The sequence below is a fragment of the Corvus moneduloides genome, chromosome 5 (assembly GCF_009650955.1).
Source record: "Corvus moneduloides isolate bCorMon1 chromosome 5, bCorMon1.pri, whole genome shotgun sequence".
In the NCBI taxonomy this organism is placed as follows: Eukaryota; Metazoa; Chordata; class Aves; order Passeriformes; family Corvidae; genus Corvus; species Corvus moneduloides.
This window is the reverse complement of record NC_045480.1, coordinates 39,736,543-39,763,243: the sequence shown is the minus strand read 5'-3', so window position 1 is coordinate 39,763,243 and position 26,701 is coordinate 39,736,543. Positions and strand designations below refer to the sequence as shown.

The window sequence follows — 26,701 nt, the reverse complement described above, 5'->3', positions numbered from 1 at the left end:
GAAAATATATGAAATAACACTTATTGTGCACGAGAATACAGGGAACCAAAGGAAACATGCATGGAGAAACCAGAGTAATTTCTTTCAAACTGACAGCTACAGTCAAGCTTTCAGCTTGGATATTTACATAGTACTGTACCAAATGTGACCTTTGTTTTAGGATTACTGTCTTCTGAAATAATCGTAGTAAACTAAATGAAAAGCACCATATTAAAGATTTTGCCTTCTTCATAATGAAAGACAAATTCTAAAGCTTAGAAAACACTGCTTAAAGATATAAGAAAAGGGCAAGTTGGGATGGAATAACCTTTATTTTTTAGAATCGGATGTGATTTGAACTTTTTTTTTATGAGCTTTCAGGTTTGGTTGTCTTTAAGTTTTAAAAAGGTTAGATTTTTTGTTTAATTATCCTATGTAACCTTCAAGGTGAGTGTATTTCTGCTAGCAAATTCTTGCCAAATAATACTCTTCTTTGTGGGTTTTCAGCTCAGAAGCAATACAGCTATATTCTCACATGCCGCCTCTATGTCAATAAGCCTTGTCTTTCGTCATGCAATGAATTTACATTGCTCTACTCTCTGAAGGACTGTATACTAGCTAGCTTTGTGTTCTGTGCTGAGAGTTGGCCTGGCTGCTTCTCCATCTAGGGGATAGTTCTAACCTTTTCTGGATGTATTTCTCATTTTTAAAGCAAATATCTAGGTGTGCTTAGCGTTTTACTGAATTTTGAATTTCCCATTTTTGATGGATAGTTTGTTTTCTGAGAGATTTTGATGCAAAGAAGGGAAGACTGGTCCCTGTTCCCAACAGCCTTATTTTAATCAAATATTTTTACTGGTATGCCTATTTACATGGCTCAGATGAAACTGGTCTCCTGACTTGAAGGCTGTAGGATTTTTTTTTAAACTTTTTTTTCTTTCTACTAGATAGATAGCTATGATCTAGGGTTACTCAATTTTGTTTGTTCTTTTTCTTTCTGTTTTTTTTTTTTTTTTTTTACACCCACAATGTGGTTCACTTGACAGTTTCATTTGGGAAATTGCTTAGCAAATGTTATGCTGATGCAGGCACATAAGCAACGCTGTATTTCTTCTGCTGTCTTCCTCTGGTGTAACATAGTCGTGATGTTTATTGCAGGTTTTATATTTACTGGGGTGTGTCAGGCACTGTTAGCCCTCTTGCAGGCACATAAGTTATGGCCTGAGTATCCCTTTAGCTGGAATCTTGCCATACATGGGACTGCTGGGACACATGGGGCTCCATGATTCACCGAGTGCTTCCAGGCCTATATTCCTAGTATTGATCGTAAGAAGGAAGCTGCAGTTCAGGAAAAGCTCTGGTTTAATCTCCTACAATTGTCGTTGCAGGCACGCAGCGAGCCATGTTCAAGCAGGCCATGCGGCACTGGGAGAAGCACACGTGCGTCACGTTCATCGAGCGCAGCGACGAGGAAAGCTACATTGTGTTTACGTACAGACCCTGTGGGTAAGTGTGCACCTGTGGGGGACACACACTCCTGCTTTCAGCCTTTGGCCATGTTCGTCAGCTTTGCGCTTGGAAGGGAATATCTACTTCACAGGAAAATGAACAAATAATTACTGCTTTTAAATGATGAGCCTGTTCTGCCTGGCTTTAAGTTCATTGAAACTGTGTGTGTGGTAACTTTGTGAAGTAGCACCTCTTTTGTCTATTATTAGATAATTTATCTTGCTATATATACACATAGATAGGAGACTTTTATTTTTGGCTTTCTGTCGTGCTTCCAATATTCATATGTGTTGTTCTGAAGGTATTTCAGGTTTATCATTTGTTTATTCTTAGCTTTCTCCATGTCACATATTTACTGATGAATTATGTATGGCCATCTATCCCATATCCCTTTTCCAGCTAAATTGTTGTTTGTTGTAATTTTAGCTCTCGTATTGCTGGAGTATCCTTGCCCAGACTTATTTAACCACCAAATTCATGACCGTTTTGCAAATTCCTTCTTCTAGGTCACTGATACATAAAAGTGAACAGAACAGGTTTTATTACTCATGAGTGCAGCCTTCCATTAATCACCACGTTCCATCTTCAGATATTACTGCTCACAAATGCCTCAGTCAGCTATGTTTGCTATTTATTCCTCTCAGAATTCTTAATTTTATATAGTGCTCAGTGAACTTCCTGAGTGCACCATGTTCATTTCCCAAGAAGAGGGCACACTGCCGTTGGAAATTCAGTACTTCTGACGGTCATCTCCTGTTTGAGTTGTAGGCTCTGCAGTGAACAGCTTTGTCTTACTGCCTTCCTGATCCTTGAGCCCTTTGCTTGTCTACTTCTGAATCGTAGTAGGATAAGGTAGTGAAAAGAAGTTTTGGGACCTCCTTGCATTGTAGGAATGCTCCTGAATGTATTTCATTTATAGCCTCTAAAATTACATGTAGAATTATCTGTTTAAAGCACCCATGATATCCTTCTTAAAGTATAGGACAACATAATAAAACCTACTCCTAGGCTGCTTTTGAAAGGCGTAGCCTTTGCCCCTGAAAGTCTCTGAGCTGCAGATCCTTGCAACAGGGGAGCTTATTCTTGGTATCCTGCCATGTTCTTGTGCCACTCTAGGTCTGCTGTAGAGCCCTGTTAGAAGCAGTGCCAAATGAAATGGACTTTTGTTCTGAGCCAGCATGGATATTATTTTAGTTAATGAAACCTGTAAGATAGGATTCACCTGTAAAATAGGATTCAGGGATACTGACACACAGCTGGAAGAAAAATGGGAAGCAGAGAATAATCGTGATGGTTCCCTTGCACTCACAGAGGAAGAAAGCAATTTAAACAGAAGAGTGAAAGATATAAGTGTTTTCAGGCAGTTTAGAAAGAGATTTATGGGGATACCTGCCAAATATAAATTCTACAACTTCAAAATACCCAAAGCCAAATAACAGAAAATCTCTCCAGCCAAAGAACTCTTCCTTAGGCTTCATGAGATCAAATCACTTTTGGGGAAGGCCTGGGTTATAATCAGCTTTAACCAGAAGGTTGTAATACACTAAGTATCTACCTCCAAAGTCTATATTATTCTTTATCATTAATGTTGTTTTATTGAAGGATACTTTGCAAAATACAAATAATTTACAAAGGCTGTAACAAGTTTAAAATAAAAAAAAAGAAGAATGTAGCTATGAAAAGTCCATCATTGATGGAAAAAAAGCCAAGCCAAACAGAAGAGGCAGGTGAATGATTTTTCTAGGGGTCCTCAAATTGTTTCAGGAAGATCCAGATAAATAAGGACATACATTCTCTGGGTGAGAAGGAACTGTGCACTACCCACCAGCATCCAGTGCTGATGCAGGATTTTCCACGGAAAGAGCCCAGACTAAAGTGACACCAAACCAACTGCAAACACTTTCTGCTACACGGCCCGTCACATTGAAATTAATCTTCAGCTCTTTCCCATGGCACCCTGCTGTGTTGGTTTGTTAGCACATTGTGTCAGTATTGTTTGTACTACCATGGCAGCTAACATTCACAGATGACGGAGACTTTATTGTACTTAGCACTGTTGAAATTAAAAACGAAATGATAAACCCTGCCCCAAAGAGCACACAGTCAAAACATAACACATTAAATGAAACAAAGTGGAGAGTCATATATGTGGAAATTCAGGTGGCAGTATCTACAAAAGTCTCATATGACAGCATTAGCACACTAGTAAGTGAAGTGTTACTGAGCCTTTGTAAACAATAAGAATATTTTGGAGTGTAATGCATTATATCTTGAAACAGTTCATGGGAAGATCATCCCAGAAGGGCAGTGATTAAAAAAGCATATTTGAAATATAGCAGCTGGTTATCAGAGATACATGACTTTCTTAAAGTTGAGAGGTTACATATCAGCAATGAATAAGAGAGAAGTTTTGATTATCACAGACCCATAGGACTGCAAGGGATCTCAGAAAGATGTCTAATGTATTCTTAAGACAGAAACAGCTATTCCTATATCATTGCTGATATATGCTTATCTAACTTGGTTCTAAAAACCTGCAAAAAGGAATATTTCACAGCCTTGTAGGAACTGTACTGCTTCAGCATCCTTAATATAAGAAATGTAGGAAGTTGGGGCAGCATTTTTAGTCATAGCTAAACCAGATATTTCTTACTGTAATTACAGGACATTAACTTTTTTCCTTTTCACTATGGCCATAGAAAAGAAATTCCTTTTACTTTTTGAAGGAATCTACTACATAATTTGAGACTGTTATTATGTCTCTCCTGAATTCTATATTCTTTTGGGCTAGAAAACACCTAACTCATTTAATCTTTCCTGGTAAATAGTATTTTCTAGGCCTTTGATCACACTGCTCTTTGAGATTGTTTTCAGCTAGTCCATATCTTTCTTGAAATGGATAGCCCCAAAACTACGGTATGTTTGTCCAGATGAGTCATTATTTCTGCTGAGCCAGTGGGAGAGCTAATGCATGTATCTTGTAGCCTCTCCTTCCACTTAGGTACCTAGGCACAGTGCCTTCCTGTTTTCTCAACAGCTGTCTTGTTCAGCACATGGCTGGTTGGGATGTGATTCCAAATAAGAGCCAGAGCTCTTTCCACAGCACAGGCACGTCATCATTGGCTCCAGTCTTTACATCTTAAGACATCAAGTAATTCCATATTTCCCTTTCCACATCTTTTGTATAACCTCTTAAAGTTGCTATGAACTCCAGGCTTGTCTTCATGGCATTTAGCAGTGTTATCTCTGACTGCAAGTTTAAAAAGCATCTTCTCTATCTTAATGTCATGTAATATTCCAACCAACTTTATATCCCCCTTGCTATCAAGCTTCTCTAATTTGCTTATGGACAGTTGTTTGGAAAAATTTCAAAAGCTTTACAGCTGGAGCCCTCCTTCCCATCAGAATAATTTAGTCTGCTGAAGTCTTAAACTATTTGTCATCATGTCTAGTTTTTTTAACCTGAGTTTGACAACAGTTAATTATTAAAATACGGTTTCATAATATAGCTGAATCACTAACTCAGTACTTTGAAATTTTCTAACTAGTGATAGTCATTTGTATCCATGAGCTGCAGATGTGAGAGTAAAAATATAGTATTAAGATACTTAATTTACTTACTTGTTTGTGATTCTACTACCAAGCAGTGAACACTGGCATTAATGTCAATTACAGCAAGTATTTATGCATCTAGTTGATTAAGGCAAATAAGACTCTAAGCGGTAACAGATTCAAAATACTCTTTGCTCACTACTGCTTCTCTATCCTTATGTTTCTTCCTATAAAATTGGAAGTGCCTGAAGACTCAGTCAGTATACTTCTCTGTATGCAAAGCCAAAAAGGGGTCAGCAAATTGGGATGGCATCTAGTCACATGCTGTTAATAAATATTACTGAGTACAAAATCAAGCTTCTTTTTACATAGAAAGACAAAATCAAAAGGAACAATTATTCATATTGTTCTGGTAGCTCAGCATGCCTTTGATGGCAATTTGTGGCAATTTTTGTTCTCCATTTGAAGACTTAAACAATTTTTATGACAAAATTCAGATGACTTATTGCAGTTGCTACTGTATCCTCTTGTCTATGTATTTGGCAGATCTGTCTGAGATACAGGAAAATCAAATCTCTTTTATATGATTCCCCAAGCATTGTAGACTGAACAGATGAATATTCTAACCTTTTTTGAACTTGCTAGTGTATTAAATAGGCATTGCAGGTAAGTTTTTAAAGTTGGTGGAACAGGTAAATTCATTGTCTGAGATGCACCTTTGTAGCATACTTCAGCTAAAGAATATGTTATAAAAGGTGCTCAGTCACTCTTATAAAATGAGGAGAAACCAGAATTGTGCTAAATAATCCATGCACAGGGGAGGGCTGATTCATGCTCTCAGGAGTTGAATAACCCTGGCAGCTGGCACTCTTCCTGCCCATGGCAGCTGGCACAGCTTCATTGCTGGCTGTGGTGTGGCCTGCAGGAGGGCTGTGAGCAAGGCACAGGTTGCCATAGTCCAGAGCGTGGTGCAGTGACATAAACGGTGAGGGGTGGTTTGTATAAATACACTGGGATAGGCAGATGTTAGCTGAGGAATGTTGGTTGTAGTACTGGGGTGGGCATCTCCACTGAGCAGATAAAGAAGAGGTAGACACTTCTGCCATCACAACAAGTCCTCTTAGGGCAGTGAATCAGAACATTTAGTAACCACAATTGCACCTTGACCCTTGGCAAAAAGCAAATTCGCCAAGCCAGGTCATAGCCAATATCTCCTTTCTACAAATTGAGTTATATCTGTGCTTGAAAGAGGTGTTTTCACCAAGAAAAGCACTCTGCTTCCTGCGTGAGATTTTGTTTGAGAATTTTGTGAGCCTCTTTTTCTTGCTTTGTGTAACATAAAGGTGATGATACACAGTCCTAGTATACTTATGAAATTCTGCAGTTTTTCATCCACATCTTCATTTAGTCAGTGCCATGGCAAGCTGATGTCGTGGCCTATGATGATTTTTATATTACGACATTTGCAAGAGTGCAGCTTTTTAAAAAAAGGGCAACATTGACCCTGCCTGATTCTCTCTTCCTTCGTATTAAGAATTTTTTTGACAGTAGTTGTGAAATAATATTGCTTAAAAGAATGGGTATATTGTTCCAGTCATATCACTTTCTCTTTGTCATTTGTTTCTCATTGCTAACCATCATTGATCAGCTAGACTGATTAAATGGAATTAGAGATTCATAAATAGTTACTGTCTCCAAATGCTGTCTGGTGCAATAAAGATTAAAGAGATGAGATTTAAAACCGGCCAGCTGATTCAATTTAAGGGGTGTGACAAGTACTCCTACAGCACAGAGATCTTGGTCTTTTGCCAAACACACCTGGGGTCAAACCCATAATATTGCAAATTAATTTACTTCATAGATATTTTAATTTTAGTTTTCCTTATTGTCTCAGTGCATTTGTTGAGGTAAATTGTTGTAGCTTAATTGGATGTATCTGGTGTGCTTGACAAGACATTCAACCTGGCAAATCATAATGACCCTGTGTAAGTGTGAACTGCTGCTGTTATTTGAAGACTTGGTGTTAATTCTAATTTTCCTTGGCATGTAAAGAAACAGTCAATAAATTTCTTTACATTTTCCAGGCAGTACTTGAAATCTGTCAAGTAACCAGTGTAAGGGAACTCTCATCCTCTGGCTGCTTACTTTTTAGGAGCAGGTTAACATTAAAAAAAATAATTCCCAATATGTTGGGGTTTAGATGTAGTGTTAGACAACCTAGAGGAATAAATATTATGTAAACAATTGCAGTTAATTATTCCGGAAAAAAACCATCTTTCAAATCTTTCAGATGAGGTACCCTCAGTCTTTCAACTCATTTGAGAACGCTCAACTTTTCTGTTTTATTACTGTAAGAGTAAAATGTCAAATTATTTTGTCAAACAGCTAAAAATCTATCTGATTTATGAAACACCACTAAAAGCTTTCAGACATGATCCAAAACACCTCTGTTTTCAAGAAACAATCATTTCTTGGTGGTGTTAATTTTATTTGGTAAATTGGCTAATTAGGTATTTATTTTCCTATTTTAAAATTGCCTTAATAACTTCATGTTTTATACTGGACGTTTGGTTGCCTGACCTTTTCAAGACACAATGCACAGCCTTAAAAAGTTAGACCCTCATTTGGTCCAAAAGAAGTAAGAAGGACAGGAAGAGATAGACTGTAGTTAAATTCTTGTTTTATTATTTTGCCCTTGTTATCGGTAGTGTCAATAAAGGCAAAGCAGGAGACATAACAGAAGCTACTATTTAAAATAGTATTTCCTTTTCTTTTTTTCCCTTTTATCTGTTCATCTCTAAAGTATCACTGTGAAATAACTATATTGAATATATAGAGAAACTTTTAGGCCACCAAAAATGTCTTTTCTAGCTGAAGCATGCAATGTATATGAAGTCAATAAAATAGGCACGTTAATACTATGGAAAATGTGTTAAACAGTCTACAACTTTAGGTATCAATAACCTATTGATTTTTTTAAGCCATAAATAATCATTAATGTTCTTTAGTTCTGCATTGCAATTTTTCTCTGTAGAGTTTCCACACAGTGGCAAGCATGAAGACTCTGCAGAAGTGTTTAAACTGTTTTAAACAAAAGGATTCTTTCTGTCTTTCCACAATTATATGTGCTTATCCTAACTTAATTGTCATCAATCTCTTGCACTGCCATCGTGTGTTGTATTAAGATCATAAAGGTTTTTAACTGCAAATTAAATTCTAGGATTTAAACAAATGTGTTTAAACATGTTGAGTCTCCAAGGTGATTTTGCAGGATTATGGGTGAATTGAAAACTAAATAGGTTAAAACTGGTGGCATGGTTGGGCCTGAAGGGTTGTACTAAATGGATTGGACTCAAGCTGTGACTGAAAGTGCAACATCACAGAAGCTTGTCCTGCAACCTGTCGTTTTTAATATTTTTATCAATGACTCACAAAGAGATGATAGCTCATGCTCTCATCAGAGTATCATTTATTTTTATTCTTTAGATGAAAACAAGCTCCTGTGTCATGCTATAGACTGACTGAACAGATTGTAACAACGGTGACATCTTTTAAGTAACATCTTTTAAGACCTTGAATAATATAAAAAAATGCCCCATTCTTGTGTATTTTGAATAATAAACTGTTCTTGTAGAAGATCTAGTTTGTGAGACTGCCAAAATTACATTGTGCATTATATTGCAGAATTTTTATATACTATTTTCTCAAGTTTTTAACTGAATTTGCTATGTGGTTTGTAGAAATATCTATGCAAATTTTCACCTGTGTTTGTGTTTTAATTACAGGTGCTGTTCTTATGTGGGTCGAAGGGGAAATGGTCCTCAGGCTATATCTATCGGCAAGAACTGTGATAAATTTGGCATAGTTGTCCATGAGCTGGGTCATGTGATAGGTTTTTGGCATGAACATACACGACCAGACCGTGATGACCATGTCACCATCATTAGAGAAAACATCCAACCTGGTGAGATAGTCTGATAAGTATTTTGGAAAAAAAATCATGTGTTTGTTTTTGGTGTTTCTTTTATCTGCTCAACTCTATTGGAACTGAGTGCTGAATAGCTGAAATCATATTTATGCCTGCTATTCTTCTTACCTTGACTGATCTCAAGCTGATTTACATATAAAATACTGAAATTATAATATAATATTTTCCAAAGATCTGGCAGTGTAGCAAGCCATTAAATAGAAGGCTAGAAGGAGCAAAATAACAATCATGCTCAAAAAGTTTGGAAGAAGCCACTGCTCTAAAGGCTCTTTAAAAGTCATATTTCTGTGCTTGAGGGAAGGGCCTTTCTCTTGTAGGCTTTAGTGAATGCTAAGTAGAAATATGTCAGTAGCTTTTAGCTGTCCAAGAGACTTAGACCTGAGAGGTAAGGTGAAGGACTTTGAATCTGTGACAAAGACACGCACAGGTCCCGCAGTTTACGCATTATTCACCTCACTCTCTGTAGAACATGCAGCTTTAGTCAGTGACCTTGGTGCTACTGAGATAAAGCATCTGAGGAACTTGAGAACTTTAAACTGTGACTGTCAGCTCTTTGGCACTCTAGCTGTTGTGCCCTTGCTTGTATTTGGTAGGGAAGATGAGAGGGAACTAGGCATGTTTCATTTGCAATGTTCCTAAATATGTATGGTCTTTGCGACACACTGCTTTCGACTTACAGGAATTCTAGGCTCAAAAAGGGTGAAATCAGAAATTGTCCAATGATAGCTTGGAGTATTTGTCTGTTTCTTTAGAAAATATTTTAAAATGCATTTGAGATATGATTAATCTTTGCCACTTCATTTAGGACTTGGAAGGAGACTGGCAGCTGATACACACTTCCTTAAGTCTCTAAGGTCCTGAAAGGGCATGCGTGTTTGAGCCTTCTTTCTGGTCTCTCTGTGTTACTGACTTGTGCAGATGCCATAAGAGCTCCTCCTCTTTTCTTTCGCTATGATGAGAAAATCAGCTGGAGTGCTATCCTCAGCCGCCTGCTCCCCCTTCCAGTTGTGTCTCTGGTTTCTGACTGAAACGGCTTCTTGTGGTGTGGCATGAGCTTGAGGATCACTAAATGGGATCAGGAAGCCATGAACACTGACACACTGGGTTTTGTTATAGTATGCAACTTATGTTGGTTAAAGTGTTAATATCACTGCAGGGTTTTTTTGCAAGACTCCAGTGCGAATATGAACTGGAGTAAGTGGTGCTTTGTATTGCTACTATACTGATTAGGTCAAAGAACTCATGGTGTGGAATTATGAGCTAAGTATAATTCTTTTTCTGCTGTTCTGCTCTTGTTAATTTGCAACAGCTGGAACTTGAAAATATGACTTTGTAGTGTCTGCATTACAGGGAGTCTCAGGGAGCAGCCTTTGCTGAAGCAAAGTCTCTAGTGTCCAGTAGTTTAGTGCTGGATTTAGTATCCAGTTAGACACTTAGTATTCAGTCTAGTGAGTGAGGAGGGTTCTTCTGGAGTCTTTATTGTCAAATGCTTTCTTTTTGAAATTTAGAATCAAACCAGAAATTTGTATGGACTCTACATGAAGCACATTGTGATGTGTAGGGTCTTCATGTGTTAGTTGAATGAGACTAGTCTTTCTAAATCCAAATATACAAATTTGATAATTTGATATGTGTTTCAGATGTCTGCCCTCTCAGTTAAGAGGGCATAATAAAGTTGCACCCTTTCTCCCAAATGGCAAAGATTTATGAATGTCAGTGGGTAATTAGGTTAGGATCTTTTTTGGTTTTCTTTTCCTGTTTGGTTTTTACCTTTACAGAAAAAGATATTAAGGAGCCTATAATTATCAATTATTTTTAGGTCAGGAATATAACTTTTTGAAGATGGAGCCTGGAGAGGTGAACTCCCTTGGGGAACCGTATGACTTTGACAGCATTATGCACTATGCCAGGAACACCTTCTCAAGGTTGGAGTCTCAGGTTATACCTTTTGACTTTTAATTCTATTCCTGTCTGTGAATGCTAAGAACTATGCTTTTTGAAGTATTTTGAAATCCCTTAAAATGTCCCTTGCAATATAGTATACTTACAGCAGTCAAAGCACAGTTTGTTTATTTTAAGTGGAAGTAATTTAATTATATTTTAAAATGCATTTATTTTCTGTTCAGTTTCATAACAGCCCTTTGATCTTGCTTCAGTTCTTTAGATTTTCAGATAAGATAATCTGAAACCTCATTTTATATGATATTCACTTTCTTTTTGTGTCCACAAAAACATGAATTTAGAAAAACCAAATGAGTGAAATGTTATGTGTATGTTATGTAGGAATGTTATGTGTAACAGGATCTGTTCTCTGAAAGAGAGATCTCCTTTGATGCATAGAGTTTCATAACTATGGATTATGCAGGTAGAGCAAGTCAACCATTTATAACAGGATGCAGCCTTCTCTCTCTTGTTTGTACAGATTTTTACTGCCATCAAAACCTTATAATAAAGAGTTCTGCTTGCTCTGTCCTGTTGCGTGCTGATCCATTCTCAGCTCCTTAGTAACTCACTGGGGCTCTCTCTGAAAGGATGCAGGGTTGTGTACAATGAGCTGGTCCCATAGATCAGCCTTGCTCTGGAGAAAAAGAGAAGAAGGAGGGTTTCACCCAGTCTCCTATTATATTTCATATCAAGTTACAGTTCAGCTAATTATTCTCTAAAAATACCAGAGTAATGTAAAATTAAAAGAAGCCTCCAGAAACACCCAACAAAAAATTTTAGTTCGAAAAGTTAGGTGCTTGGGTTGTTTTTTTTAAATTTATTTCTCCAATTCATATATTTTAAGGCAAAAATACTAGACAATCTGACACTTTGAAATAAACTGAGGCCCACTAAAACCTCAACAGCCTTTGCAAATTTGTTTGGCTGCTTCTCTCAATATAAATTATATTATTAAAAAAATCCAACCAAAGGCTGTATTACTCAGCATACGCATAATTCACCCCTGGAAGAGCATGGGAATGTGCCACATGAGGTAGCTATTAGTCACATTGCTTAATCCAGTTACACATACCATTACCTTAAGGAAGAGATTATAAGAAGCTATAGAAAATAGAGTAATTGAACAAGACAGAACCCCCCCAAGTCCTAGGGCAAGGACAACATCAAGGTAATTTGATTTGTTGGCTCTGATCTCACCACTTTCCAAGCTGGCAAAAACTGATAGTGCCATGAGTAGGCATGCCCTGCCCCAAGGTACAAGAGATTGTTACTTCATACTGTCTAAAAACAGCCAGCAAAACCCTGAGGTCAGGTATTGATTTGCACCAATTCATCTTGCAAGCGTGAGTCATGCACACTGTGGCATATTGCCTGCTGTTTGTTAGACTTTGCTCACCCAGATAAGTAGTAGAAATCACAAAACATCATAAAGTTCTAGTCATACACAAGGCTTTTGTTCATGCTGTATTAAAACTTACAGTATGTCCCCTTGTTAAAGTGCTAAGGCATTTAAGAGAGGATTGTTTTCATTTCAAAGTATTGAAAGCATTAGTTTCAGGTTGTACTGAAATTCAGTGGAAAATAGAATTATATTTCATAGATGCAAACAGTTTCTAAAGAATAATGTGCTTTAGTTCTAGAAACTGATTAATGCCATATGTAGTTTATTTCACTGTTTAGGGTAACATCCTGAGATGATTCTGTCTTTGCAAAATTTCTAGTGATGCCTCAAAAAAATCTGACTGGATAAAGAGAGCAGTATGTATCTACAGTACTCAAAAGGGTTCATTTATTATAGTTTGAAAACCAATATGTGTTTAGAAATGGTATTCCTAACTACAAAAAACCTTACTGTTCATTCATTTTGGACCTATATTATATCTGAAAGTGCTAGTTTTACTTTTCAATAAAAGCCCTGCAGGTATACAAGAGACTATAAAAAAACTCAAGAAAAAGAGACTATAGAAACATATTCTTCTGTTAACTTCCATTTAATGGGATTTGAGGGCTTTTAAGTTGTGGAATGTGATAATAGAATGTAGTTTTGTACCTTAATCTTTTAAAATTTATTTGAATATACAAAAATGTTTTAGATCATATTAAAAGTCTGGGAAATTTTGAATGAACTGCACATTTGGAACAAGTGTACTTCTCTATGATGTCTTGTCATTTAAGGTTAATGTCATGAAAATCACATATGGTAAGTTGATATATTTTATTGTGAAGCAAGTAAAGGCTGGCAAGTAAGCGTATCTGTTTCAAAAGCGTCAGCAGCTAGAGTGAAGTTCGATGTCTTATAACACTTGACGGAATCATGATTGGCAAATGTATCTGACTTTACCTGCTCTTACATGTAAGTCAGACTTCAGGACTTCTCATAAAAACTTTGTTAGAATGGGAACTTTGTGATTAAGAATTTTGTGGTAGAGATTAATTTATGTATTTTTATGCAATTTTATAATTTTTTTTCAATATAGCAATAGCATAATGGCAGTGTCTTTTACTTGTGTAGTCTTAATAGTAGTAAGAGATCTTCCTCTTGTCTAACAGAAATACAAAAGTTGCTATGTTAATTGATAGGTTATTTTATGGTAACTTTGCATAAAGTTTGCCAATGTGAGGAATTTTATGGCATGTTGTCTGTATTTAAATTCTGTATTTTACCCTCTTATTTACATCAAATATAAAAACCAGATTTAAAAACCAGGTAGACATTCATGGAACTCAGGCAGTTTAATGACAGAAACCTGATAGGGGTTTTTGGGGTCTATTTTTATTTTTATTTTTTTTAGGGGCATGTTTCTGGATACCATTCTCCCTTCCCGTGATGACAATGGTATACGACCTGCCATTGGCCAGCGTACTCGTCTAAGTAAAGGAGATATTGCACAGGCAAGAAAGCTGTATAGATGTCCAGGTATTGCACCACAAACAAACAAAAACCACATACTAGCAACTGTTTGACTTGTTGTTCAAGAGGAATGATAAACTTTTTGTGTCAGCTGCTCAGTAGTCTGTTTCTGTGTTGGCAACTGACATAGGCTGCTCAGGAATTGAATCATAAAAGAATTTTATGGATAAGGTCACTGGAATGCAAAGCACCTAAGGACAGATAAACTGTATGAAACAACATGACATTTCAATCTGCTTTTCTTAGCTGTTCAACAACTAGAAAAAAAGATGTTTAATATCACTTCTGGTTTGCATACTGGCTGGAGTCCTTTATTTGAATTCAAGTTGGGTGCTCAAGAACCAAAATGAATTATTGCACTCAGCTGTGAACCCATTATATTTTTTGAAATTTTGTCAATAAAAGAAGCCAGGACAACTAAATTGTAAACTCTTTTATGGATAAAATTGTGCGATCTTACTACAAAATTTCTACAGTTTTAACAGAAACATTTACTATTTGAATATCTTCCGCCTATCTCTGTCATCCTGTAATTTGAACACATATAATTTTTTTATCTCAAAATAGTGTGGTAGAGTTGCTGTCTGTCTCAGAGACATCAGTAGCAAGCCTGGAGTAACCCAGAGTCAACCCTGTGGTTCATGTTGTTCTCTAGTGCTCTTTCTTCACTGAGTGCTGCCAGAATGGTGGAAATCTCAAAGCAAAAGATTTCAATTTCCTTGTTCTAGTGGCTGATACCACTGTTAACCTTTGGTGTCAACCAAAGAAGTTCAGAAGTGCCATCTCTCAGCCAAAATTTACCAGCAAGACCCTTGTGGGAGGATAGACATCCCAGCTCTGTGCCACGTGGGTTTACAGCCTTACTGCTCCTCATGGGGATTAAAGAAATCTCAGTAACTGTTTTAACTTAGATATGTTGCCACTTTTAACCAACTGATCAATACAGAAGGACTAAAAAAAGGGATCAGGATTAAAGTAATGGAGTTGCTTCAAATTTGTACCAGCAGCAATGGGATCTACTGAAGATCTGGGGATTCTGATGTGCATTTGATGTACACTGTACAGCTGAAATACACTTTTCCTTTGTGCTGTGAGTACGCTGAATCATAGTCTTGTATGTACTGAGAACATGCACAGAGCTTCTGGGCCTGCCTGAACAGAAACCATTTTAACACCTTTTCTTTAACAACTGTTCCTTTGGGAACAATTTTTGCTCTTTCCTTTTGGTACAGAAACTACTTTAATAATGACGCTCTTGGCAGCATTTTTTCTAATGAAATTATACAGAGAGCAACAATTTCATAAACACAAAGAATACATATATATTTTGATAAAAGACAAATTTTGGAGGAAAAAAGTGGTCTATAAAAGTAAAACTGCTGTGCAAGTAGGTAGTATCTCATGATCATATTGACTTAAGAAAGAAAAAGAAAAATTATAAACTAGTCTGTTTAGTGTGTATATAATACTCTAATAGGCACTTTCAGTCAACTGTAAAAGATGCAATATACTTTTTGAGCTAACGTTCAAAGAGTAGTTCAGAGAAAATATTCTTTTGATATACATCATGAAAACATGCACTGAGAGTTACAGTTTCTTTCAATGTCATGAAAGTCTTGTTGAAAGTTAGTTTCACAGTATTGTAAAACCACTGTGGTTGTTCAGTAGCAGTGTCCACTTGAAACTTAAGAATTTTTTTTTTGCAGCACTGGTGAACATGGGTCACATGGATAATAAAAATAAATGGTGGGTGAAGGATCATGCTCCTTTTCTGGCACCTAGCTTTGCAAAATTTGGGATAAAACACGTTAGCTTTCCAGCCTTTCTTAGATGAGCCATGCCATAGAAGAAAGTGAGTTTTAAGAGACAGAAAAAGGCAGAAGGTTTTTCTACAAATGTTAAATAGCATACTATTTAAAATACTATTTTTACAGTTAATATTTTTAATAGAAGCTGCATAGCTGAATAACACAACTGAAGCATCCAATAAAGAAAGAAAATCTCTGAAAGTTGCACAGTACTTTTCTTCTAATAAATTTTCCAGCAAATACTGAAACTGAAATTTCAGACAGACATAAAGTTTTTTGTTTTATGTAAAGAATCATGTGATCATTATAGTATACAACAGTAAAATCCCCGATACTGTGTTGGTTTTGGAGGTATGTTTTATTTCCTGTTCCAGACAAAAGATACTAATCATGATGCCTGCTTATAATAAAACAGCAGTGAATATTTCAGTCCTTAATAATATCCGCATTGTTTCATGTGTTCATTTGTGCTGCCTTAAATGCAATACAATGAAAATACAGAAAACAATAACTTGATCAGTATTTTCCAGAGACCCACACTTCTATGATAAAGGATTTTATGGTATTCTGCATGTTTTGTTTGGAGTTCTAATTATTTCTGCAAACAGTTGCTGGTCCAAGTCCTTTTCTGGGGCCCATGAACATGAAGTTAAGCTCAGAGAATACAGTTAAGCTGGAGAATACAGGTGATCCTCACAGCAGGGAGGCAGCTGAGCCTGCCAGGGCATGATATTCAGCATCATTATTCAGGGAGGAGCTTAATGACCAAGAAACAGTTTTGAGCCTGGTGAAGCCAAGGAGTGAGATTTGATAACCTACCTTTCAGCAGCAGAGTAAGCGCCAGGTCTGTAAAATTGTAGTGGTTTGGTCCAATTCTAACCCATGACAAAAATGTAGCAACAGCAATTTTGGTTTGTTCTTAACTTTTCTTTAGGATTTTTGCAGAAGGAAAATGTAATTGCTGATAAGGATCTGTTACATTTTAAAACCGAATTATATTGTTACATGATGGAATAATAAGGGGAAAGAAATCTACTAAGTTGAAGTCCTTCCTCTGCCGATATGATTTTGAATTTTGAGTGTCTTGGTATTTGAGAATAAAACTTGAACTTCAAGGCTGGATGTATTACAGTGGTTTTCAGACAGTCTAATGGAGTGATAGAATGTGTTTTCTTATAGCTGCTAAAATTTCAACACAGGTCTGCCATTATCGTTTCATATAGAAATTGTAGTTAATGTTTATATGTAGTTTCATAGGAGTGGAAGAATAAGAAAGGAAAATGATGGAGAAAAATACTCAAATGCCAAAAGAGAGAACAAAAACTAAGTGGCTAGAGTGGGACTGCATAATGAATGGGAAAGGAGTCTCAGACTGGTGCGAGAAATCTGTTTAGAGGAAGAGAAGGTGGATGGACAAAGTTCAGCAAATTTACAAATTTCCTGGGTCAGTGACAGTGTGTGTAGAAAAGAGCAGGTGAAGGCTGAAGTTTGTGTCTTTTTTGTGCTGTTCTCACTGTTCCTCAGGCTTAACTGCTGCCATCCCTATCAGATTTGAAAAGAATGTTCACCTTCAAACGTCAGCCTGTGTTCACTGCATAAGGAGGATTAGGGTTTTTAGATTAAGACAGTTTCCCTATAACTATAAAGGGGAATCAAGTCAATAGTAAGACCCTGAGTTGTAGTAAACTGATTTAAGTTTTTGATTTAACAAGTACATGATCAGCAGTTAATATTTTTGTGGCTCCTTGGCAACTTTATATGCCACATATGTGTAGTCATATAGACTTGTGTCTCAGTGTTAAAGAACTTAGAAAAAAAAGGGTAAACTCAAATTAGCCATAAATGGTAGTATGTATTTGCTAGTGCTATGTACAAAGCAATGAGACTTGGTTCCCTAAGTGTCCTGGAGGACCTGGACTTCATCATTTTCAGATTTCACGGTAGTCCTTGATGGGACTTGACCACGTGTGTAGGCCAGCCCAGAGAGGTGTTATGTGCAGGCCGTGTAATTAAACACTGCTGCAGAGTACACTGGTGGGAATTGCTTTGTATAAGCACATAATCCACCTGCTGCCTACACCCATTACTAATCTTTACAAGGAGAAGCAAAAATAGTTTCCCTCTCCTAAACATGTAAAGTTTCATTAGATGTCTAACCTTCTCAAGCTGTAAAACAGAGGAGAGTGGCTTTTATGGTTAGAGTATGTGTGTGGGGAAAGCTAAAGTGGCATTTCTGCAAGTGGTCTATCCTAGTAAAATTGATATAAGGCACGACATTTGAAAGAGAGGGGAAAAATCATCAGAGAAAACCTTGGCAAATGTTAATGATTAACAAAGGAATAAAAATGTACAAATGCTTTATAAAGCAGAGCTGTGTAAGATTGAAGTTGTAATTGATATCTTCTGACTCGAAATATACTAAAGTATGAAATGAAATTCAAATAAGTGGCCCTAACCACTCATTTTCCTTCCACATTTCTCTCCCAAAGTGGATTTCTTTACTAGTGGACCATTATACAGTAAAAAAAAGTTATAATATTCTATTTTATAAGCCTAGTCATAAATACTGCAGTTGCTACAGTCCAAATATAAAGAAAACCTTTACATACTCTAGTGATAGAATTTTAACTGTTTCTCATTGCAGAGAAATGTGCTTTTCAACAAGAAATTCCCTAATATCACCCTGTCTGCTGCAGCTTTGGAAGTCAGCCTGGGACTCAGATCCCATAGAAAATTAATTTAACTATTGATTGGTGTAAGCTGTTCCTGTTTTAGCTCCCTTGAGTAATCAAGAATTTAAAATTAAAAGATAAATATGGCAAAACACATAAAGCCCAAGTGCATTTTATAAATTCTGATTGTGCTAATTCTTAGGAGAAGTTATCTACTTACAAGTTTTCTTTCACTTCTGTTAAATTTAGAGATATTTCTGAAGATAATTTAAATTTGATAGAGAGCTCCCAGGAATTTAATATGGATACGAGATAAATTTTTATATTAAATAGATTTATTCTATAATTCCTGGGGAAAAAAATAAATGTCCCATGGCTCCCTCTGTGACTTAAAAGCCAGTGTTTTGAGTCTATACACATCTTCTGTATATGGAGCATGGAATGTTCCAGCGTAGTCTTAATGAAACCATCCATGGGGGAAGAAGAAGAGAGGGCTCTGAAAGGGGTGAGAGGAGCACTTGGATTCTTGTGGATGTCTCATCTTTAGGCTCTATTGTCCTCTACTCCAACGATTTCACTGTTGGCTTTTTCTGAAGTGCTTTACCTATGCACTGTAAGCTACGGCACAGCTCACCAGCTCTGGGGAAACCCAGTACAGGACTCTGCAACTTAAACAACTTTGCATTCATTGTTGTGTTAAAAACAAATTGTGGTTAATGACAGATACAGCCTTTTCACTGAAAAGGCTTTGTGCAGAAATGTCATTTGTTGTGGCTGCCTGCAATTCTTTAAAGAGAAAACCACGCTTTTTAATGAAGAAAGGAAAATAATTTTTTTCCTGTTTCATTCCTAAAGGACACAGTGATGGTGGCTTTAGCCATTACAATTCTTAAGGGCCACGTCAATCTTTCCTTTCTGTCCTCATCACAATAACCATTTGAGTGCCAGAGAGCATATTTAATGCTTTGAATGTAACTTACACTACAACAGTGTAGTTGTCCGATCACACCTTAGATGCATTTTAACAAGACAGCCTTTACAGCTGTGTTGTCATAAACAATCCTTTCCTTTGTCCTCTCTTATTTTAAAGATTTTCGTGAACATTTATAATTCATTGATATTTTGATGACACAGTTGTTCATCTGCTGGCAATGATAGCTCTGTAATTTGAAAGCACTGCAGATTTGATTACACTGTCAGTCAAGACATAATATCAAATTCCTATTTTGTATCATACCTGCAAAATCAGTGAGTGAAAAAATTTGGTTAAGGTCAAAAAAGATGACTGATTAAGGTGCAACACCCTACCAAAATCAGTTTTAATGGTGGAGAGCGGCAGGAACTTCCAACGTTACATTTTAGTGTGAAGATGATTTATTAACCAGCATCCACCAGCATCTAGTAGCATGACTGACAGGTGAGAGAAGGGTGCTAAAAGCTTCAATAATACAGAATATAAAAGCCTTTGGTGTTTTAGGAGTTTACATTTGCTTTGCTTTTATTACTCATGTCTCTACAAATCACTCTTGCGAGAGACTTTGTCGAATATAGCATTTAGTTTTCTATACCAACATAAATGAGTGAGTCTAGGTCAGATCAGTCTCTCATGTGGGTAAAGTACTAAATTAGATGAAACCACTGACAAAATTTCAGTGTGGTGCAAGTCATGCTGTGCTAGAATTTTAGTTCTTAAAGGATGTCTAGTATTTTTTATTACCAAAAGAGTTCTATGTATAGTGTTGCAGTTGATTGACACCAATGATTTTTTTAAGACTGCCATAATTTTGGTTATGTCAACAGACAACATACAAATGAAATAGCTCGTGGGATAAAAACACCCCGCATAAAATGGAATGAATGTCAGACTGGCTTACAAACATGGCTTTGAATAAATTGTAAACTAACTAGTTTATTTTCCATTCTGCATCTGCAGTGAGTTAAAGCTATTCTGAGTAGATATTGGAAAGATGCATTTTTCTCCTTTAGGCACATTAAATTTTATATTTTTACTGTAATTTGTTTCTTTCAGCCTGTGGAGAAACACTGCAGGAATCTATGGGCAACTTTTCTTCTCCTGGATTTCCAAATGGTTATCCTTCCTACACACACTGCATATGGAGAATCTCTGTGACCCCGGGAGAGAAGGTATTTTAACGTTTCTTTAGATAGACATAGACACTATTTTCAGAGTAGAATGTTGTGGTTATTTAGCTTTTTGTTTAAGTTTAAAAGATGCATATTAATTGAAAATAATGGCATGTCATAAAAAAATGGGGTCATGGACTATGTAGTATTGACTTGACTTTAATCTGTGCCATTCGAACCACATCATCTATTCAGTGGGTGTCCTTGTGAAATGAGGGCATGATTTCAATCTGTTGTATGTTTGCACCATGAACTCCCTTTAAAACTGGCTGCCAGTTCAGTTTATGGTTCAGTATAAAAGTAGAAGAGGTGATTCAGGCTTCTGGATGTTCCATTTTCCAGCATGGGCTTGGGCAAGCTGACTGAGCTGTATGGGTCTGATAGCTGGGCTGTAACTAAGGAAGTTCTTAGTGTGTTACATAAGATGTTTCTAAAATGAAACCTTAATAACATGAGTAAAGAAAGTGTCATTGTAGGTGTTCCCTGGTACTGGTTCCTAGTGCACATAGTTTTACTTTCTGGGGATAAATTTTAAGGGAAAAAGAGTGGGGGAAAAAAATGGGCTTGGTGAGAGCAGTCTGGAGAGAGAAGTGTGCCATCTTAGGGAAAGCAAAACCTGTCCTTCTTGTGTGCACTTTCAAAATGTGCTAGCTAAATCTTATTTTAAATTATTGGCTCAAATGTCAGGCTGCTTCAAAACAAATAAGGATAGAGGGAGTGACAAAAAGCTTCAGCTGAGACAAAGTATGCAGGAAAAAGGATGTAAGTTTCCTTACATGAAGCAGGGGGTGGTATCAAGCAGTCAAATACTAAAGACTAAAATATGGAATCTAAAGAATGAAATATATACTCTAACAGACTCAGTACTGGCAAGTCCAAATAGGAAGACCCAGCACATGCCCCCAGATGTTTCAGTCATTTTTCTCAGTGGTCTTCCACTCTGTATTGGACATTATTTTCTCCTGGTTGTATTACTTTCTTCCATGTTTCTTTCATGTCAGGGTCCTGGTAGACACCAAGAATATATACTCTTGATGTTCTAATAGATCCTGAGGAGCTATAAGGGCATTTGCTGCTGTGGGCAATGAAAGCAAAGTCATCTGGAGAGTGTTTGCCCTCCTCTGGGTGAGAGCCAGACACAGGAGGAAAACTAAACACTCTGCTGAAGGAAAAGGGTGGCTCAGCAGGTTGTCAGGGGAAAAAAATGAAGAGATGAATAAGAGAATATTTGTGCAAAGGGTGAGAATTATTCTAGATAGTAAATTTATGTCCCCACTATTTGTGTTGCATTTTAGACATTGCTGTGATAACAACAAAAATGGCTAAGGGTTTTTTCCCACCCCTCCATTCAAAAAATAATAAAAAAAAAGAGTGTTCCTCTACAATTATTTGCTTTTGAAAAAAATACTGATGTGTGAGTTAATGTACATGTTTAAGTATTCATAGCATACTCCAACTTTGTGTAAGCCTATCTATGGACACCAGTAATTGTAACACATTTGTGATATAATAAAAACAAAAATGTCGTGAGTGTGTAACTACCACTGAAGCTGTATTATACTGTAACAAATCTTAATGGGGGAAAACTCCTATGTTGAAGTCAGCATGTGAGAGGACCAGCTCCTTTCCCAATTTATGTGCTGCCACAAATGGGGAAAAGACTAAGCAGAATCTTCTAGCTGAAATTTTACATGACAGGTCAAGTCTGTAGGGTACTGTTACTTCCAGCTCTCTAGTCTCCATATAGTTCAGCAAGAACAAGGTAAATTATATCTGTGCTAGTGTCAAAAAGTCTGTTTTGTCCATGCTATTCCCATGGGAAACTGGCTGTCTTGAGATAATGAACCCTATTTAGAGCCATGAGGTCTAAATCTTAGCTAATGCATATATCATGGTACCTTGGACATGCGTTATACTTGATCCCAATTTTTCTCAGTAAGTGGTAGTAACACATTCATATAATGAAGGGAAAATGAAAATATATTCAAATTTTTGTTTGTTTGCTGCTTTGACCCTGATAAATCTCGGGAATATTGTGTGGAGATTAGAGTATGTGTAAGTGCATCATATCATGTTCTGAAAGGTCAGTGAGCGCTTTAGTCACCTAAAAATAAACTGAAAAGGCATTGCCTAGCTCTTTTCTATTTATTTATTTTTTGAGACTTAGCATTCTGCTGTATGAGCATAGTTTGGAGGACTTCTATCCATGCTTCTTTCTGCAAGTAAGGACTCTTCTGCTCTTTGATGCCCAGAAATTTAGTGAAGGCTGGGACTGCAGTGGCATGCCCTAGCTGTAGTATTCTCTTTATTCACAAGGCGTCATAAATTGCCAGGCCAACCTAAAATATGTAAGTTTCTGTTAGTTAAACAAGGCAGCCCATTCACCTTTTACTTTCAAGACTTAAGACTACTTGGTAAAGAGCTGTACTCAGAATATCTATACACAGAAATGTCTTGGAGAGAGGATGGTGTTATTAATGTTGTATGCCTTCAGCCAGGGTGAATCCTACCCTGTGGTGTGTAGAAATTTTATTGGCGTAGGGAGAGTTGCAACTGTGCCAGTGTTTTATTGGAATCTGCCTTTTTTGAATTGGTTACACTACTTTTCAATTTTCCTTAATGTTTTACATGAAAGATAAAATAGGACAGAAAAATCCTTGATTGATATGGGTAAAAAATGCCACCTGCAGAAACCTTGGTTCATACTACTGCTATTTATTGTATATTTTGTGCTTTCTTATCTCAGGCAGTAGGGGGTATGATATATTCTCTTGGAAGCTGCAGTAGCACAATCGAATCTGCTGCGTAATCAATAATTCTTTAATTGTGCTGACAAATACCCATTGATTGTTTTTCCTGGGAAGCCTCTCAGCCATCCTGTCCCCTTGAACAAGCTCTGCCTTGTCTGTAGCTCTATTTAATACTTTGCAGAATAGCAAATCAGAATCTTAAATATATTTAAACTTGTTTGGTTCATGACCAGAAATCATGCTGTGACAGATTGGGGGTTCTGCCTATGTACAGCTAATGAATTCTGAAAGTGTTAAGACATTGCTGTATCATCAAATACCTTGGCATGTCAGAGTGAGAAAAGGCTGTGAAGGTTATTTCATGTAGTTTCAAAAGCAGAGGCCATTGAGGAGGCTCATTAAATTTTAACCGTTTCCATTTAGATAGCAGCACTTTGAGACATTGACACGATCGCACCTAAGTGAAACCATCCATTTCCCAGCTCCATCCTGGCAACTAAGGTTTGGGAAAAAGGTGAAATTCCAAACAAAGAACAGAGAAATCTCATGTTCCAGCTGTGTCATGGAAAAAGGAAAACTTGTGGCTAGACTGGTGAGAGACCTCCAGGCTCTAAGGAGCTGAAGCGATGAAGGAGGTGTAGGTTGTGGCTTCTGCAGCCACAGAGCCAGCTGGGTTAGTTTAAGCAGCTGTCTGAATCTCATCGGGGCAAAGAAAAAGGGTTTCCTCTTGTGCACCCCTCTGACTGCACACATGGGGGGTGGGGTAAAGCTGGCACGGGTGGAAAAGGACAAGACTGATGAGGGCAGCAGGCTCTTCAAGCAGTATGGCTAAATGCAAACAGAGATACCTGCTTATGTTTTGAGAAAAATAGAAAGTAGGAGTTTAGAAGGAACCTGAACTACAAAGTGGATGATTTCAGGAGAACAAAAGCTTTGTAGTTGGTGTGGCATCTTTATTTGAATGAAAAGTTGAAGGAGAAAAATTTTGCCAAGGACAGAGAATTGTTGTGTGAATGAGAGAATGAACTCTCTGCCACCCTCTGAAGTAAATTCAAATAGCACTTGGAAACGTAATAAAAAACTGAAGCAGAGTAAAGCATATGACTGTATTTTTAGCCACATCTCCATATTTCTCATCGTAAGGAGGTAGTTTTGGAATTCTGGTAATATTTGTGCATTTATTTCCTCAGTACATCTTCCTGAAGGACTGCCTGAATAGTAAAGGCAAAATGTCCCGTGGGTTAGATATCCATGAAAGTGTGAGATGGAACTAAACCATCTTATCTGACTGTCTAGGTTCATTGTTCCAGTTATGGTGTTATAATTTTTATCTTGCATCTGGACTAAGGGTAAATTCCTCTCCTTTCAACTAACACTCACAGCTGCTCCGGAGGCTGCCATGGAGATGTATTTTTGCATGTGAGGTATTTGCTACTATGCAGCAATTCATGTTTGTTTTATAATGGCAGGTTTCAGTTGTGAGTTCCTAGGATCAAAGCTAAAGTAATACCAATTCTACGTTCAAATGTGAATAGAGAAGAATTTCAGTTAGTTTGAAATATTTATTTATGTACACTGAGGAACTGATTCAGAAGAAGATTAATTTTTTTTCCAAATACAATTAAATCCAATAAAAAGGTATTAATTGGAAATGATTTTATAATGTAAAATTTGAGTAACTTCTAATCTGCTTGCTTGGATTTGTCCCTGTAATTGCAGGACATGATGCTAAGACTATCCCAGTCAGTCAGGGCTTAAATTGTAGTTATTGTGTCAACATGTGATCAGGAAGAATCCTATTCCTGTGTTAAAAGTGTAAGTTTATGGCAGTTTAGGATTAGTATTTCTAAAACAAGGACAATGTAATTTAATATAAGGGTAGTACTCATAGTTATGCCTGTTTACAGATGTTCTCAGTAAAACTTGGAGTCCAAATCAAAAGTTCCAGAAATGCACAGAACTCAGATTTCTGTATAAAAATCTTTATTATAATTTCATTAAGAATCATTAAGGGACTGTATACCATTTCTTATTAGTGACCTTGCTTTCAGAATTATTGTCCACCATTGTCAATGTTTATGTGACTGAAAGTAAAATGTATTGTCAAAACAGTAGTAGAAGGGAGCACAAACCAAAATAAAACAACTATTTTGGAAAAAAAAATTATTTGCAGCTGATTATAGTCAGTGCTGATCATAGTCAAAGTGTAATGGAAGAGGAATTGGCAGTAGAATTATCAAGTAACATACTTAAAATTATATTATTGAAGTATTTTACCTTATTAGCATTCTCAACTCTTTATTTCTCAGTGAAAAGCTTCCTATGAGCAATTAAATGTGAATACTTTGTCTCGAATGTGCTCAAATATATAAGATTAAATAGAAGAAAATTTTCATGTTCCCAAGAAACTTGTACTTAAATAAATAATTGAGGAGAGGTTAATTAAATGTCTAAATAGTTGGAATCCCATTATAGGTGACCACTCTGGCTTCAGTTCTGCAGAATGTTGTGATTGCTTTTCTCTTATTAATCACACTTGATTTATTTAGGCCTTCTCATCTGTTTGCAGATCGTTTTAAATTTTACCACCATGGACCTCTACAAGAGCAGTCTCTGTTGGTACGATTATATTGAAGTAAGAGATGGCTACTGGAGAAAATCCTCTCTGCTTGGTATGCAACTGTTAAATGCTGCACCGTCCACTCTACCACACTCATTGGGCTCAGTGGACCTGGTGTTGAACCCACAACAAACTTCTTGGATTTTAGGTGTCTAGAATGTATCTAAACTTGGGTATTGGAAAAAAAAACCAAACCTCTAAATGGCCTTGACTTCAAGCCTTCCTTTCACTGCAGCTAACCATTATTCAGCCACATGTGTGAAAAGATGCCAACTCCAAAATATGCAACTTTTTGCTTTGCTTATGGATATTGAACTATGAATCTGCCATAGTTTTGTTCAGAGAAATAGGGAAGTAGTTTACAAACAAACGTGTAGCACTTGAGGGGAAATCCATAGGTTGTGGGGTGAGCACATGCACCTGCTGTAGAGTTGTTCTTACAAGCTCTGTGCCTGTTCCTTTAAGATTATGAGTGGATTCCTTCTATTTGTTCTTTGTGTGTCCTTTGCTCTTGCAGAGAAAAGACATGCAAAGCCATAATGAATTAAGTTTGACTTACAACTGATATGTAAAAGCTGCAGTCATCCTATTTTAATTCAGAAGGTTGGTGGGGAGATTTCACCTCCCATAATGCTAGTGCCCAGATACAGAGGACAGTTTTCTAACGGGAATGTCTATTTTCTTGGCCTTGAACAGAAAATAAAGAAGAAACAATTAAGACCAGACAGTAATCATCCTTTTCTTCTGTTCCCTAACACCTAGAAAAACATAAATTTTACCTACATAGGCAGAATTTAAGAGGATACTGTAGAATTGGTAACTT

General features: G+C 36.8%; 1 protein-coding gene across 3 annotated transcripts in view; it reads left to right on the top strand.

Annotated features, from left to right (window-relative positions):
* TLL1 (tolloid like 1) overlaps positions 1-26,701 on the top strand; it is a 130,006-nt gene that overhangs the window by 65,043 nt on the left and 38,262 nt on the right. For 2 of the 3 annotated variants that reach the window (XM_032108941.1, XM_032108942.1), the window contains exons 5-10: positions 1,368-1,485; positions 8,826-9,004; positions 10,848-10,953; positions 13,765-13,889; positions 20,393-20,508; positions 25,828-25,930. In XM_032108941.1, coding sequence (XP_031964832.1) covers positions 1,368-1,485; positions 8,826-9,004; positions 10,848-10,953; positions 13,765-13,889; positions 20,393-20,508; positions 25,828-25,930 — 747 coding nt within the window. The remainder of the gene's footprint in view (positions 1-1,367; positions 1,486-8,825; positions 9,005-10,847; positions 10,954-13,764; positions 13,890-20,392; positions 20,509-25,827; positions 25,931-26,701) is intronic. The other variant, XR_004240128.1, reaches the window with a different exon arrangement.